Below are 13,076 nucleotides of genomic sequence, written 5' to 3' on the forward strand. Positions count from 1 at the left end.
AGTCACTGCTTCAAAAGAAGTTAAAGACTGGTGTTGGTTGTCGAATCCCCACTCGTAGCCTCTCTCAGCTGCATGGATTGATACTATGCTTCCATAGTTCTAGCTCTCAAAAAACACATTTGTCTTTTAAGTACTTACAGCTGTGAAGCTAAAAGGCAAATTTGAATAATTTCTTTAAATTAGTGCATTTAAAACATTAGCTTTTCTAAAAATGATGTCATATTTCCTACTTTGTTTATACCTTCATATTTTACAACATTTAGATTATGTCTTAGGTCTCCTTAGTAACACCTCCAAACCATGGAGGGAAGAACATTGAATGCATGTTATATGGTAATTGTATTCTTATACAATATATAGAAGTGGCAGTTCTTTATATAGTGAGCTTTATTTGTTTTTTTAAGAGAATATTACCTCAGAATGAATAAATAGCGGGCCTTTCACTTATATGAAGTAAATTTGGTTTTTTAAGACTGCGATATGTTTTGTTGTTTGAACGTAATTCTGTAAGAGATTCTATATGGTAGTATTCTGAGAGAAATAAAAGGAAATTTTCACTAAATGACTTCTACACAAATGTTCACAGCAGTTTTATTCATGGTAGCCAAAAAATGGAAACAACCCAAATGCCCATCTTTTGGTGACCAAATAAACAAATTATGGTATGTTCAAACAGTGGAATTCTACTTAGCAACAGAGAGGAACCAACTACTAATATATGCAATAACGTGGATAAATCTCCAAAAGTTCTGTTACGTGGAAGAATTCAAATAGGAAGAGTAGGTACTATGTAACTGCATTTATTTGAAATTGTAAAGCAGGCAAAACCAGTCAAGAATGTGAAAAGGTCATTGATCACCAGGGGCCAGGGTGGACTGACTGCATGCCTGCCAAAGAGCACAGGGAGCTTTGGGAAGCAGGGTAGTAGAAATGTTCTGTATCTTGATTTTAGTGGTTACCCAGGTATATGCACCTGTCAAAACTCAAAATGGGTGCATTTCATTATGTGTAAATTGCAGCTTGAAAAACTGATTTAAGAGTTTGAAAGAGAAAAAAATTCTGTGACTTAGAAAATTGATACTAAGAGAAAAGAGCTCAAGATCACAAGTAGAAACAGAAGGATATCTGGGACCAGAAGCCATGAATTTGATCAAGGCAGACCTAATTGCAGTGATAAACTTGGAGCCGTTTGCATCTGCTTGGACAAATTAGATAATCTGAGATCAAAATAAACGAAACCTTTTGTATTTAGCATGAAATTTGAAATCGTAATTTAATCTCCTTTTTTCATTATCTATTATATCCAAAAAGGAATCCTATAAAAATTGTCTGAGACAAAGCAAGCACAGCTGGAGTCTAATTACTTGTTGATGAGCTATAGATATAGTTTTTGGAAGTTACGCAGTAGAAATAAAAATGCCTTGAGGTTTTTCCCTCTGGCCTTAAAGAAAAGTCTTGTGCATGCTTTAAATGAATAGTCTTTGATATGGTCATTAAGTATGTGCATTCAGGTGTTAAATGATAACTATCCATACAAGCTTTAATTTGTCTACTCATTGGTGATATAAATTTCTTCTACTTCACTAGTTCTGTCCTATGGAGATTGCATAGGAGAGTTTGTCAATAAGATAGGTGGAATCACTCAACTTACAGTGGAAGTCAGCAGAAAAACAAGGTTCAATGGGTAGAATTTTATCTTATAAAACATGTATATGCTATATGTATACTGATTATGTGTTAGAAGTTTGGGACAGGATTGGCATATGGGATCTACAAAGACCTCAGAGAGACTATATTCCAGTCCAGTCTCTGAAGAGTGTTAGCCATTCCTCTGTTACCCCTTTGCTTCTGTATAATCAGTGGTAGGATTGTGAGAGGTTTAGTGGAAGAGATGGTTAAAAAAATACTAGTCAGCATGCTGTAACTTCGGTTTTCAAGTGTTGGTTTTTAGGGAAGATCCAGTGGTTAGGACTCCACGCTTCCACTGCAGGGGGCCCAGGTTCAATCTCTGGTCCGGCAACTAAGACCCTGCAAGCCACATGGGGCGGCCAAAAAAATCAAAAACAAAAGAAAACAAAGAGGGGCTTCCCTGGTGGCGCAGTGGTTGAGAGTCCGCCTGCCGATGCAGGGGACACAGGTTTGTGCCCCGGTCCGGGAGGATCCCACGTGCCGTGGAGCGGCTGGGCCCGTGAGCCATGGCTGCTGAGCCTGCGCGTCCGGAGCCTGTGCTCCGCAACAGGATAGGCCACAACAGTGAGAGGCCCGTGTACCAAAAAAAAGAAAACAAAGAGTTGATTTCTTAGAAATGCTTAGAAAACTATGGGCAAAATTGATGCTGATGACATATAATTAATGTGGCACAATAATTCCTCACCTTGCCATATTCCCTTTGCTCCAAACACAAATCACTGATGAATAATGTCTAAAAGACATAGCTGAGCTAAAAGAGAATGAAGTAAATGATGAAGAAGGAGCATATGAAGAGAATTTCCAAATTAAAGACAGGCAAGCAGGATAAATAATAAATCTACATCTAGATACTTCTTAAGGAAACAGTAATACCAAAACCAAAAAAATTTTATAGGCTACCAGATAAAATAGATTGCTCATAAAGGAATAGCAAATATACCTTGGCTACAATAGAGGACAGAAGATAATGGAGTAACATCTTCCAAAAGCTGAGGAGAAATAACTGTCAACTAAGAATGTTATGTACAATTAAAACTAATACTCAAGAGGGAGGTCAAGATAAAGGCATTTGCATATGTACAAAGACTAAGAAAATTTGTGTCTCACAGATCCACACTTAAAACTGTATTAAAGAACACAGAAGGAAGATATATGTGAAAAAATGGTGGACACACAAATGGATAAAATAAGTCAGTAAATTTGTTAGCCATTACCTGTTTACCAAAAAAAAAAGACGTGTCAAAAATAAGTTGAGGAGGAGGTGATTTGTTAAGTGTTCAAGGAATAAAGTATACGAAGTCCCATGTTTAGGAAGAGGATAGAGGTTCTGTATACATTAAGTCTTTATTAGAAAATGTTGTAATGAAACATGTTTTTTGAAAAATAAACAGTAAATATTACAAACAGTAATTACTACTGGATAGAAATATTATTTATAACTTCCAAACAAGCAGAACAAAAGATAATTTATAAACCTTTATCATTCTAAATGAAAGTAGGAAAGGTAGAGCAAAGAAAAAGTATGGTAAACTGAAAACATGTAAAAATAATCATAAAACTAGTCAGCATTGTTATAGTACTTACTATGTGTGTTAGATACTATTCTGAGCACTTTACATTTATAATATTTTTCATTCTATGCTAACATCTCTCTGAGGTACTACTAGTACCCTCATTTTATACATGAGGTTAAGGCGCAAAAACATTGACCAAGGTCACACACGACAGTAATTGGTGAAGCCAGGATTTGAGCCAGATAGTCTGGCTCTAGAGTTCAAAATATGTCCAAATACATAATTTATTGCAATAAATATTCACAGATTAAGCTAACCTACAAAAAGATAAACAGTATCAAATGAGATAGAAAACATTTAACTATAAAATACTTGGAAGAGGCACACCTGAAGCAAAATCACATGGGAAGGTTGAAAATTACAGGAATAGAAAAAATATACCCCAATATTATTAGCCAAAGAAAATTCTACTGTAATTTTACTATCAGACAAAATAGAATTTTATCGGGTTGTGGTGGGGGAGACTGTTAAAGGATTAAAAGGCCCACTACATAATTTTACAAAGGAACAATTCACCAAGAAGAAATAATATTCATGACCTTTATGACTCTAACAATATAGTCTTGAAATATATAAATTGAAAACTGATGAAATTCTGATGAATATTTGACATGTCACAATTTTGGTGGGAGATTTTGGTATACTTTTATTTTAAAAACTGCTGGGTCAAGCAAAGAAGAAACTAGTAAAAATATGCAAGATATGGACAAAATCAACAGGCTTGATCTATTTGACATATATATATATATATATGTAAAAGTATTATTTATATATATATATATGAAAGTATTCATCCAGCAAATGCTACATGTACTTTCTTATCCACTATCAATGGAGCATTTATAAAAGTTGATCATGTACTACAACGTGAAGGCAATCTCAGTACATTTGAAAGCATTAATAAAATTCTTGTGAGGTGTGTGTGTATGAGTGTAATTCTCCACATTAACAGATTAAAGGGGAAAAAAAACTATGATTATTTCAGTAGATGGCATTGTATGACCACAGTGGAATTGAATTAGAAATCAAGAATTAAAAGACATCTTTAAAAAGTGTGGAAGCTTTAAAATGCCCTCTTTAATAACTAATGAATTAAAAAGGAGATCATACTGGAAATTACAAAAGTTTTAGGATTCAGATAGGATGCAGTTAAGAGGATAGAGGTAAACTTGTAACCTTAAAAACAATAAGTATTTCAATGGCTGTTGTGAGGTACCCCGTATGGGGGCCTCGTAATCTAATTCAGACTTACCCACACCCCCAACCCCATCCTCTAAAAAGTAGGGCAGAGGGAAGCCCATCAGTGGGGCACAAGCTGAGTGCATTTAGTCACTCCATCCCATGTCCCTTGGAATGGTCTGAGACTAGGAGGAAAAAAAAACAAGTATGAAAGAATAGGTTTGAAAAAATTAAGCTACCAACTGAAGAGATGAAAAGAACAGCACAGTCAGTCTAAGGAAAGTGAAGGAAGGAAACCAAGAGAAGAAATTAATAAAATAAAAACCAAACAGTATCATGGGAATTCCCTGGCAGTCCAGTGGTTAGGACTCCGTGCTTTTGCTGCCAAGGGCCTGAGTTCGATCCTGAGTGGGGGAACTTAGATCCTGCAAGACATGTGGCTCTGCCAAAAAAAGAAAAAAAGAAAGAAAAACTCTCAAAGATGAACAAATCCAAATGCTAGTTCTTAAGATAACAAATTATAAAAGTAGTAAACTAAGTAGACATCTAGCAAGATTGATCCAAAACAACTGTGTTACACTGACTCAAAAGAAAATGCTATGGACAACTAAGACAACAGTCTAAAATGCGATATTAGATAAAATGTGAAAATGACAAAATTTTAACTCAAGAAGTTCTAAATAACTTATTAAAGAAATTGAATTACTAATCAAAAATCCTCCTTTCCCCTTTTTTTCCCTACCAAAAGACCTAGAATGTTTACAGGAAAGTTTTACCATGCCTTCACAGGATAGATTATTCCCTTATTTTGGGGAAAAAAAAAAAAACTGCTTTAAGCAATTCATTTTATGACTGATAGCAAAACTGGACTCGGACAGTACCAAAAAAAAAATTTTAAGGGAAATTACTGTCTTAGTGAACACAAATGAAAATAACCTGAATGAAAAACAAATGAATAGAATTTTGTAGTGTGTGTGTGTATTAGTGTAATTCTCAACACTTGAAAGATTAAAGGGAGAAAAAAGTATGTGATTGTTTCAATAGATGACATTAAAAACATTCGATACATTTCATAATTAACAACAACAACAAAAGGCCTTTTAGTAAACTTGGACTAAAGGGGATCTGAAATTTTTTTAACCTAATAAAGGGAATATGCCAAAAATCTAGAGTGAGCAATCGTATTTAATGGTAAAACTTTAGAAGCCTTTCTGTTAAAATCAGAAAAAAACATAAGAATGCATGCTGTCCCTGCTTTAATTGTGCTGGAGGGCTTAGGCACTGGAATAACACAAGAAAAAGAAATTAAGAGTTAAAAGAAGAGACAAAATTGGTAATGAGAATAAACTATTGTGTTGTTTTGCAGGAAATTCTTGTTTAAAAAAGCTCTGCTGTTCCAACTCTAGAGTTTAATGCAAACTTATGTTTTAAAAGGTCAGATTCAGTTGTCATTGATGATATCTCTCTCTCACTTAGCTTAGCTAACTAATTAACAGTAAAAACAGCGCTTTTCATTTAGCAATTATGTTTTTAGGTGGTACAGTTAAACTGATGAAATTACTTTATCCAACCACCAATAAGTAGTTTTACAGATTTTAAGAATGTCTGTGAGGGAAAAAATGGTCTTCTCCAACAAACTCTTAATTCTAACTACTGCTTTTTGCAAAAATAAAAAGAAGTAAAAGTGGTATGAACTAGAAAATGAATGGAAGGATTTTGTGTGTGTGTGATAAGATCCCTTGAATTTATATTCTGATTTGGGGTTGTTTAGTCTGAATTTAAATCTGTTCACATTTTGGATCCTATCTCAGAGCTTTAAAGTACAAACTACTTAGCAGAACTTAATGTGGGCTTTAAAAGCTAAGGTAACATTGCCTCTAATTATAGTCTTAGTCATTATTTACTGGTAACCTGGACAGGGTACATGGCATGTGCTGTTCTGAGTCACTCACCCCCCCTTTTCCTCTCCACAATCCCGTTTTACAATCAGTTTTCACATTTTATTGTTTATCTTCCCTCTTCTCCTAGGAAGCTGGAATTTTCTTTTTGCTGAAAGGCTTGAAAATTATTTGGTGAAAATAAAACCACAAAGATAGCTTAGGGATGTTTTTATTTAGGAACAAAAATTAACATTTGAGTTAAATTGTCTTTGAGTAATTTTAAGATTGCTTATATATTTTAAATGTTTTGTTTTTGTTCATAAATCTTTCATTGTTCAATGAAAGCTTTGAACGTTTCATTTTATAAAAGCTTTTATAAAATTTGTAGTATTCTCATCCATTGTATCATCCTGGACTTAAGGTTTTTCTTTCTTTCATCCCTTTGATGAGACTGTAGAGGATTATATTTAAGAGGGACATTTCTTGGCCTATGTTACTAGATGGACCATGATTTCTGCCTCATTTCAGCTTCAGTGTGTCAACTTGATAGGATGGGACAGGTGGACATTCTGCTGACCAGCGTCTTGATCGGGGAGGGTGGAGGCTGATGATGGATGGATATGTCTCACGACAAAATAAGCAAGTCCATGAATATGAGCGTGTGGAGTAAAATTGGGACCAGCAGATGGTGGAGCTGTGCTGTATCCTATTTCTTCCTCAGCTTTGAGCTTTGCTGTGGCCTTCTTTTCACAGAAGCCAGCTGGTATTGTCTGTGAACTGCCAGCACCTATTGGTTTGTGTAGAAGGGACTTGTTGCTTTCTTTAGAAATGTTCAGCCTCTCATTTTCATCTGTGGCTTTATGTTCATCTGGTGGTAAAATAATACTGAAAAGCAAAATATCTGAGAACTGACCTTTCCTTGGAGAACATCCCAGTTAGATCCCATTTCTGTAATCTGATTACACTTTGACATCTGGTTTTTCTCTGTTCCTTTTTTCTTTAATCCTCTGATATTTTAAATTTCTTTAATCTCTGCTATTGCCACTTTTAATCTCATTACTGAAGGTTCTTGCCATGTTGTGAAGAGAAGAAACATTTCTCAGAAAGCAACAACACAGAATATAGCATTAAAATATAAACTTAAATCTAACGAACCTGCTAGTTTTAACTTTCCTTTGTAATATATAGAATTTCATTTACTGAGCCAAAGTACCTTTAAGAAACATGGGGTTTTTTTAGTATAATTTCTGAAACTTACTAATTGAAATAATTCTGCTATAAGTTGAGTTAAATTCATTATAACTAGTGGGCTAGCTTAGAGATATTCTTTTACATTTGAGATTAAAAAAAGAAAGGCCAAAAAAAAAAAAGGTGGGTTCATGTGAGGGATGGAAGCAAGGGAGGAGCCTGGGAGAGCATCTTGGAGTTGTGCTTGCTCTGTTTCCCTGGAAAATCCATGCTGTGAAGGAAAAGAGTCACCTTACACATGTGATGCTTATTTTGGTTTTCTTTAGTTAGGTTCTTTTAGTAGCAGTTTGGATTTGATGGAGATTTAATGAGGTGTAACCTATTAAAAATAAGCAAGAAAGAAGTAAGTTTGAGGCTGAGAACAGAAATTGAGAAGGGGAGGTGATAAAATAAAAGGCAGAGCAAGCAGGAAGAAGGTGGTTTGTATAACTGTTTCCTTTAAGAGAAGTATTGTTGAAGTACAGTAGATCCAAGCATTAGATCTCTATTCCTGCATCTGAGGAGGGGGTGGGGTGTGAAGCTTTGCTCAAAAAGCCAACATATAGTGGGTCTTACCATGTTCACATATTGTGGTATGAAATTCTTATTACTGTGCGAGTTAGGAAAGGAGTTTGAGAAATATCCTGACTGATCCTGGGAATTTCTCCTTCAGCTATCTAAGGTCATCAAAAGCCATCTGGGACCACAGTGAAACCCAGGAGACAGGAATTAACATGTCCTCTCACAAACACACAAGCATTTATGATGCTGTTGCTGGAGAATGTCATACATTGCCAGGATTGATTCAGGTTCTCTGGCTAGCTAGGAGGGTTTTGTTTCCTCTCTCACTGCTACGTGCCTCCCTCCATGTACTACGAATTCCAAGTATTAGAAATGTAGTCAAAAAGAATATTTATCAGTATTTAAGGAATGGCCACAACCAAATCCAAGCACTTCCCCAGGGTTTTCTGACCTCTATCATTTTCCTCCATCTTTCGACAACTTTTTGCTTTGACTTCATTCTCAGACCGGCTGTCCCTGCTAACAGCAAAGATGGCCACTAGCAGTGCTCAGTTTCCATCCTACAGCTTAGAAACCTCAGCAGAAGAACACTTCTTCCCCTGATAGTTCCAAAAGAAATTCTAAGGCTGATTTTCATTTGCCTAATTTGTGTAAATTTCCATCCCTGACCCGATCACTATAATTTTCTGGTTAGGCCTGAGTCTTTTTTACCCATCTCTGGGGCCTAGGGGTCAGGTCAGCCCCTCCTGACCCATATGGACTGGGAATAGGGGAGATAAATTGGGGTGCTATTGCCATTAGAAGAAGAAAGAGTTACTGGACAGTCAGAAACAGCAAAAGGTCCCCTGTGTCTATCCCCAAAGCTATTTATTGGAAGAGGACTGTCCTTTAGCCAAGAGTACACTAGTTGTGGCTTCTTTAGCTAAAACTTCTGCTGTTGGAGCCTAACGCCTCTCCACATTGCCTGTTTTGCCACAGATACCTGTTTCCCAAGTTTACACTGTGCTGGACCGAGTTTGTAGACATGAAGGTTCGTGTGCCCTGTGAAACCATCGAGTACATCGAAGCCAACTATGGTAAGACCTGGAAGGTTCCTGTGAGGACATGGGACTGGAAGCGCTCTCCCCACAACGTGCAGCCCAATGGAGTCTGGCCCATTTCTGAGTGGGATGAGGTTATCCAGTTGTGCTGACACAGTAGGTTGAAATGGTGGAATTCCCGTCCTACACAAAAGGGAGATGACTGTTTAAAAAGATACGTGTCTACTTGTCAAACATAAGTAGGAGCCAAAGAAAAATGACAAGTTTGAAGATACAGAGAGAGTCCTAACTCCTAAGCCAACTGATTTAATTCTCTCATTTTACATTTATTAAAGAGTCTCCATGTACCAGGTACAGTGCTAGGTTACAGTGGAGAAGCAGAGATGACTGAGACAGATGCCTGCCTCTTTTCCCCCTACCTTTGGTAAGCACCCCAATTTTCCTTGGAGGGAAACACCCTCACCCTTTGAAGAGCTTATATAGAATATGAAGTGCTCTGTAAGTGCTTTCAGAATGTTAAATAATTAACATTTTGGAAGATGGGCTTACCAGGTTCAGCTAAGGAAGGATATACTAGTAAAAAAAATAACCCGTGTAAGCTTGTTTGTTAGGGCTACTTTTAAGGTGTGGAGGCTGAGTTATTATTCAAGTGATCAGACTTTAGGTGACATCAAGAAAAGATGCTAGCAGATTCCTGTTACAAGCACCCTGATGTGGAATTGATTTAGAGCACAGAGCATTGTATAAGAGAATGACAGCTTATTTCTAGCCTTGTCAAAGGTATGTAAATTTCCATACACCTTCTATTTTCATATCTGAAGTGAAAAGAAAGCTTATGCCTGTGTGATGCTTAAATTTCCAGCGATTGTGAGAATATTTTCACTGACCTGATAATACTTGTTTGACAAATCACTCAAGTGAGACCATGCTACCAGACATGATATTGAAAGGGTGGTGATTTCATAAAACATATTTTCCTTACTTCATTCTCAATCAATAGGTAAACTATGAGCAATTCATGGTCATGTAATATTTTCTGAGTTTATAACCCTTGTACTCCAATTCTAATGTTAACCCTAAAGTGTTAATAGAAATACCTCCACTTTTTCTGAAGGCACTCCTCAGCGTATTCATTCATCAACCATAGCTCCATATCTGTCACTTACAGCCTATAAACCAATTTCCATGGTATGTAAACCTGCCTGTTCACTCTCCTCTTCCAGCACCACATCAGGACTCCGAAATACAGATAAGTGGCAGACCTGGCAGCTGTTCCCCACCCCAGATCATAGTATTTGCAAAGTTTGTATTGGTTCCTAGTTGTCCTATCTATTGAATATCAATGGGGCAAGAACTCAGACATCCCTACTTTGTCAAGTAGCGCCCACTCTGAAACCCTCCAGTTTCCTTTTTCCCCTCAAGATATGTCCCTGAGTGGACTGGGATGGCTGTGTCTCCCTATCTCTTCACGAGTCACTTTAATTATATATTGTAAGTGACAGGTAAAGGGATATTAGGCACAGAGCATTGCTATCTTTTTCTTTGCCCAGGATAGGAAGCTAAGTCTTACATTGTATGTAGGTTGCTTAGGACCACTTTCTGGACCAGATTGGCAGATTTTCGTGAAAACTAGAGAATAATAGGAATGTCAGAAATGGAAACCAGAAGGTCTGAGAGAATGGACTGATAGTTTTCCTAAAACAAAGTTGGGGAAACCTACAAGCTACAACCACCCCACTCCAAATTTTAAAAACAGCAAAAACTTTTTTTTGATAAATGGTAAGCGATGACCTTCCTCTCTTAGGATGAGCTTTCAGTGGGTCTTCTTATAAAAACCTAACATAATTTAGGTTTTCAGGTAACCTTTATAGATTACCAGTAAACTTGTCCCCAAATGACAGGCCATTGTAATCAGCTTTCTTTTTGCTAGAAAATCAGCCCATGGAAATCATACCCAAATTCTAAATAGTTGAACCTAATTTTTTTTTTATGGTTGAAAAAATGTAACAGGTAATAATAGTGTTCCCGGGCAAAATCCACCCTGTTTATTGAGGACCATTTGCTCGTACTTAGCGTCTAAAAGTGCATACACTACGCATTTCTGCCCATTTCAAATTGGGACTCCCACTGTTTGCCAGGGGGTGTCTTACCCACCCCCTGTTTAGGTTATTTCTTTTTATCTGTCCCCGGAGTTCAAGGTCTTGAAGCATTCAAATATCTAAGCTAACTTGGCTGCATGGACAGAGGTTCCATATATATCCCTCTGTAGACCACTGGCTGCTAGAATACCTTTTTTGACTGCCTTCTGGTTTCACAGAGTTCAGATAGTGGGTCCTACCCTAACTTGGGAGAATGAAAGCCCTTCCCCAAACTCTGAAAGCCACGCTTGCTGTGTTACAGATTCAGCTACACCTCATCCTATACTTCTTAATTGTTGCACTCTGCTGAGTGTCCAGAGACCTTGGCTCTACCATCAACACCTTATCAGATCACTTTTCTTTCCTCACCTGAGTATTCCAATAATAATTCTCCTAATCTGTCCACTTCCAGGTACAGTTTGCCTGGCTTACCAGGAGAAAACCTCTTATATTAACTTGTTTAGCACCCATGGATGTCCCCAGAGAGGTCCTGAGAGTCAAGACTGATAACCTCTCACTTGACAACCAGGTGACCACTCAGTCCTTCTCTAAGCAGGGAGCACTTGTCTTTCTCTCCTCTGCTGCAGCTGCTGACATCTGGATCCTGGAATAAAACCTCAGTTCTCCAAATTGAGCATCCCTGAGAAGCTGGGCAGTGGGCAAACCCTGAAATATGACCACTAGGTGGCAGAATGTGTGCCACCATTCCCTCCAGACAAGTTAACACTCAAGTGAAAATCATCTTGCTCTTGAGTCTTAAGGGCCAGAGGGGCCCTCACTGCAACACTCATTCTAACCCTTTTATTGTATAGATAAATAAATAAGCACAGAAAGGAGTGATTTGAGCAAGAAAGAGTTGAGGCTCTAAGGGTGCCATGACTCCCAGCACATGCCTGTTTCACTGATCACAGCACAACATCTTTAGCCCTGCTTGACATGCTTGACGGAGAAGTTTTCAGGATGTTTTTGCCATCACCCACTTAATATCTTTCTGCTCAAATTTAGAGTCTGAGGTGACGAAGGAAGAGTGTTTTGTCCAAAATGCTTACACTGTCTTCATACCTTTATCTAAAACATGCCTTATCTCCAAAAGGTGAAATAGTTCATATTTGGAGGCATCAGCCTTTGGTCATTATATTTTTAATATCCAGGAGTACCTGATTCCCTTAGGATCACGATGTGTTCCATTTCTGCTTACCTCTCTACTTCCCCAGGAAACCATTAGCACCAATCTAGTAAGTGCTCATTTCTGAAGATTCCCTCCTCTTCCTCTTTACTGATAGTCTCTTATGGAGGATCCAAGAAATTGAGAATAGATTATGCTCATTTCTCTTTTTTGTGTGTGTGACCCTAAACCATTGTTTCTAGCCTTACAGGCTACAAAGCTTCAAATGGCACATAGGACAGCAAGGTGTTACACAGGAAAGCAGGGGTAGACTGGGGACCAGAGCTGCATCTGGGAAACACACTTGGAATGAATTCCCACACTCCAATAAACCCTCACCCAATGTCAAAAGCCTAAGGCTGCAGATGTTTCTAAGTCTCCCCCTAGTTTCACCTTCTGAAAAATGAACAGTTCCTTCATTCTTAGTATTATAAATCCCCTGGGGAAACTTCCCCTCAAAACACGATCAGAGAAAGTGCCACATTCCCACCTTCTAAAACACAGCCATCATTTGTAACAACTTTAAAGCGTGGGGAAAACTCTATTTCTTGACCATTCAAAAGAATTTCTCTGAAGAAATGCCCCAGCAACTACTTCTCTTTCCTCCTCCTCTGTCACTAAGACCCGGGCTAAGTCACCTCTAACATGTCACTTAGGGAAAG

General features: G+C 37.6%; 1 protein-coding gene across 1 annotated transcript in view; it reads left to right on the forward strand.

The window, feature by feature from the left end:
* The window catches only part of FKTN (fukutin), an 81,918-nt gene that overhangs the window by 43,545 nt on the left and 25,297 nt on the right, over nt 1–13,076 (forward strand). Inside the window, exon 9 of the mRNA XM_065879927.1 lies at nt 9,050–9,147. Within this exon, the coding sequence (XP_065735999.1) occupies nt 9,050–9,147 (98 nt within the window). The remainder of the gene's footprint in view (nt 1–9,049; nt 9,148–13,076) is intronic.

The sequence above is a fragment of the Phocoena phocoena genome, chromosome 6 (genome assembly GCF_963924675.1).
Source record: "Phocoena phocoena chromosome 6, mPhoPho1.1, whole genome shotgun sequence".
In the NCBI taxonomy this organism is placed as follows: Eukaryota; Metazoa; Chordata; class Mammalia; order Artiodactyla; family Phocoenidae; genus Phocoena; species Phocoena phocoena.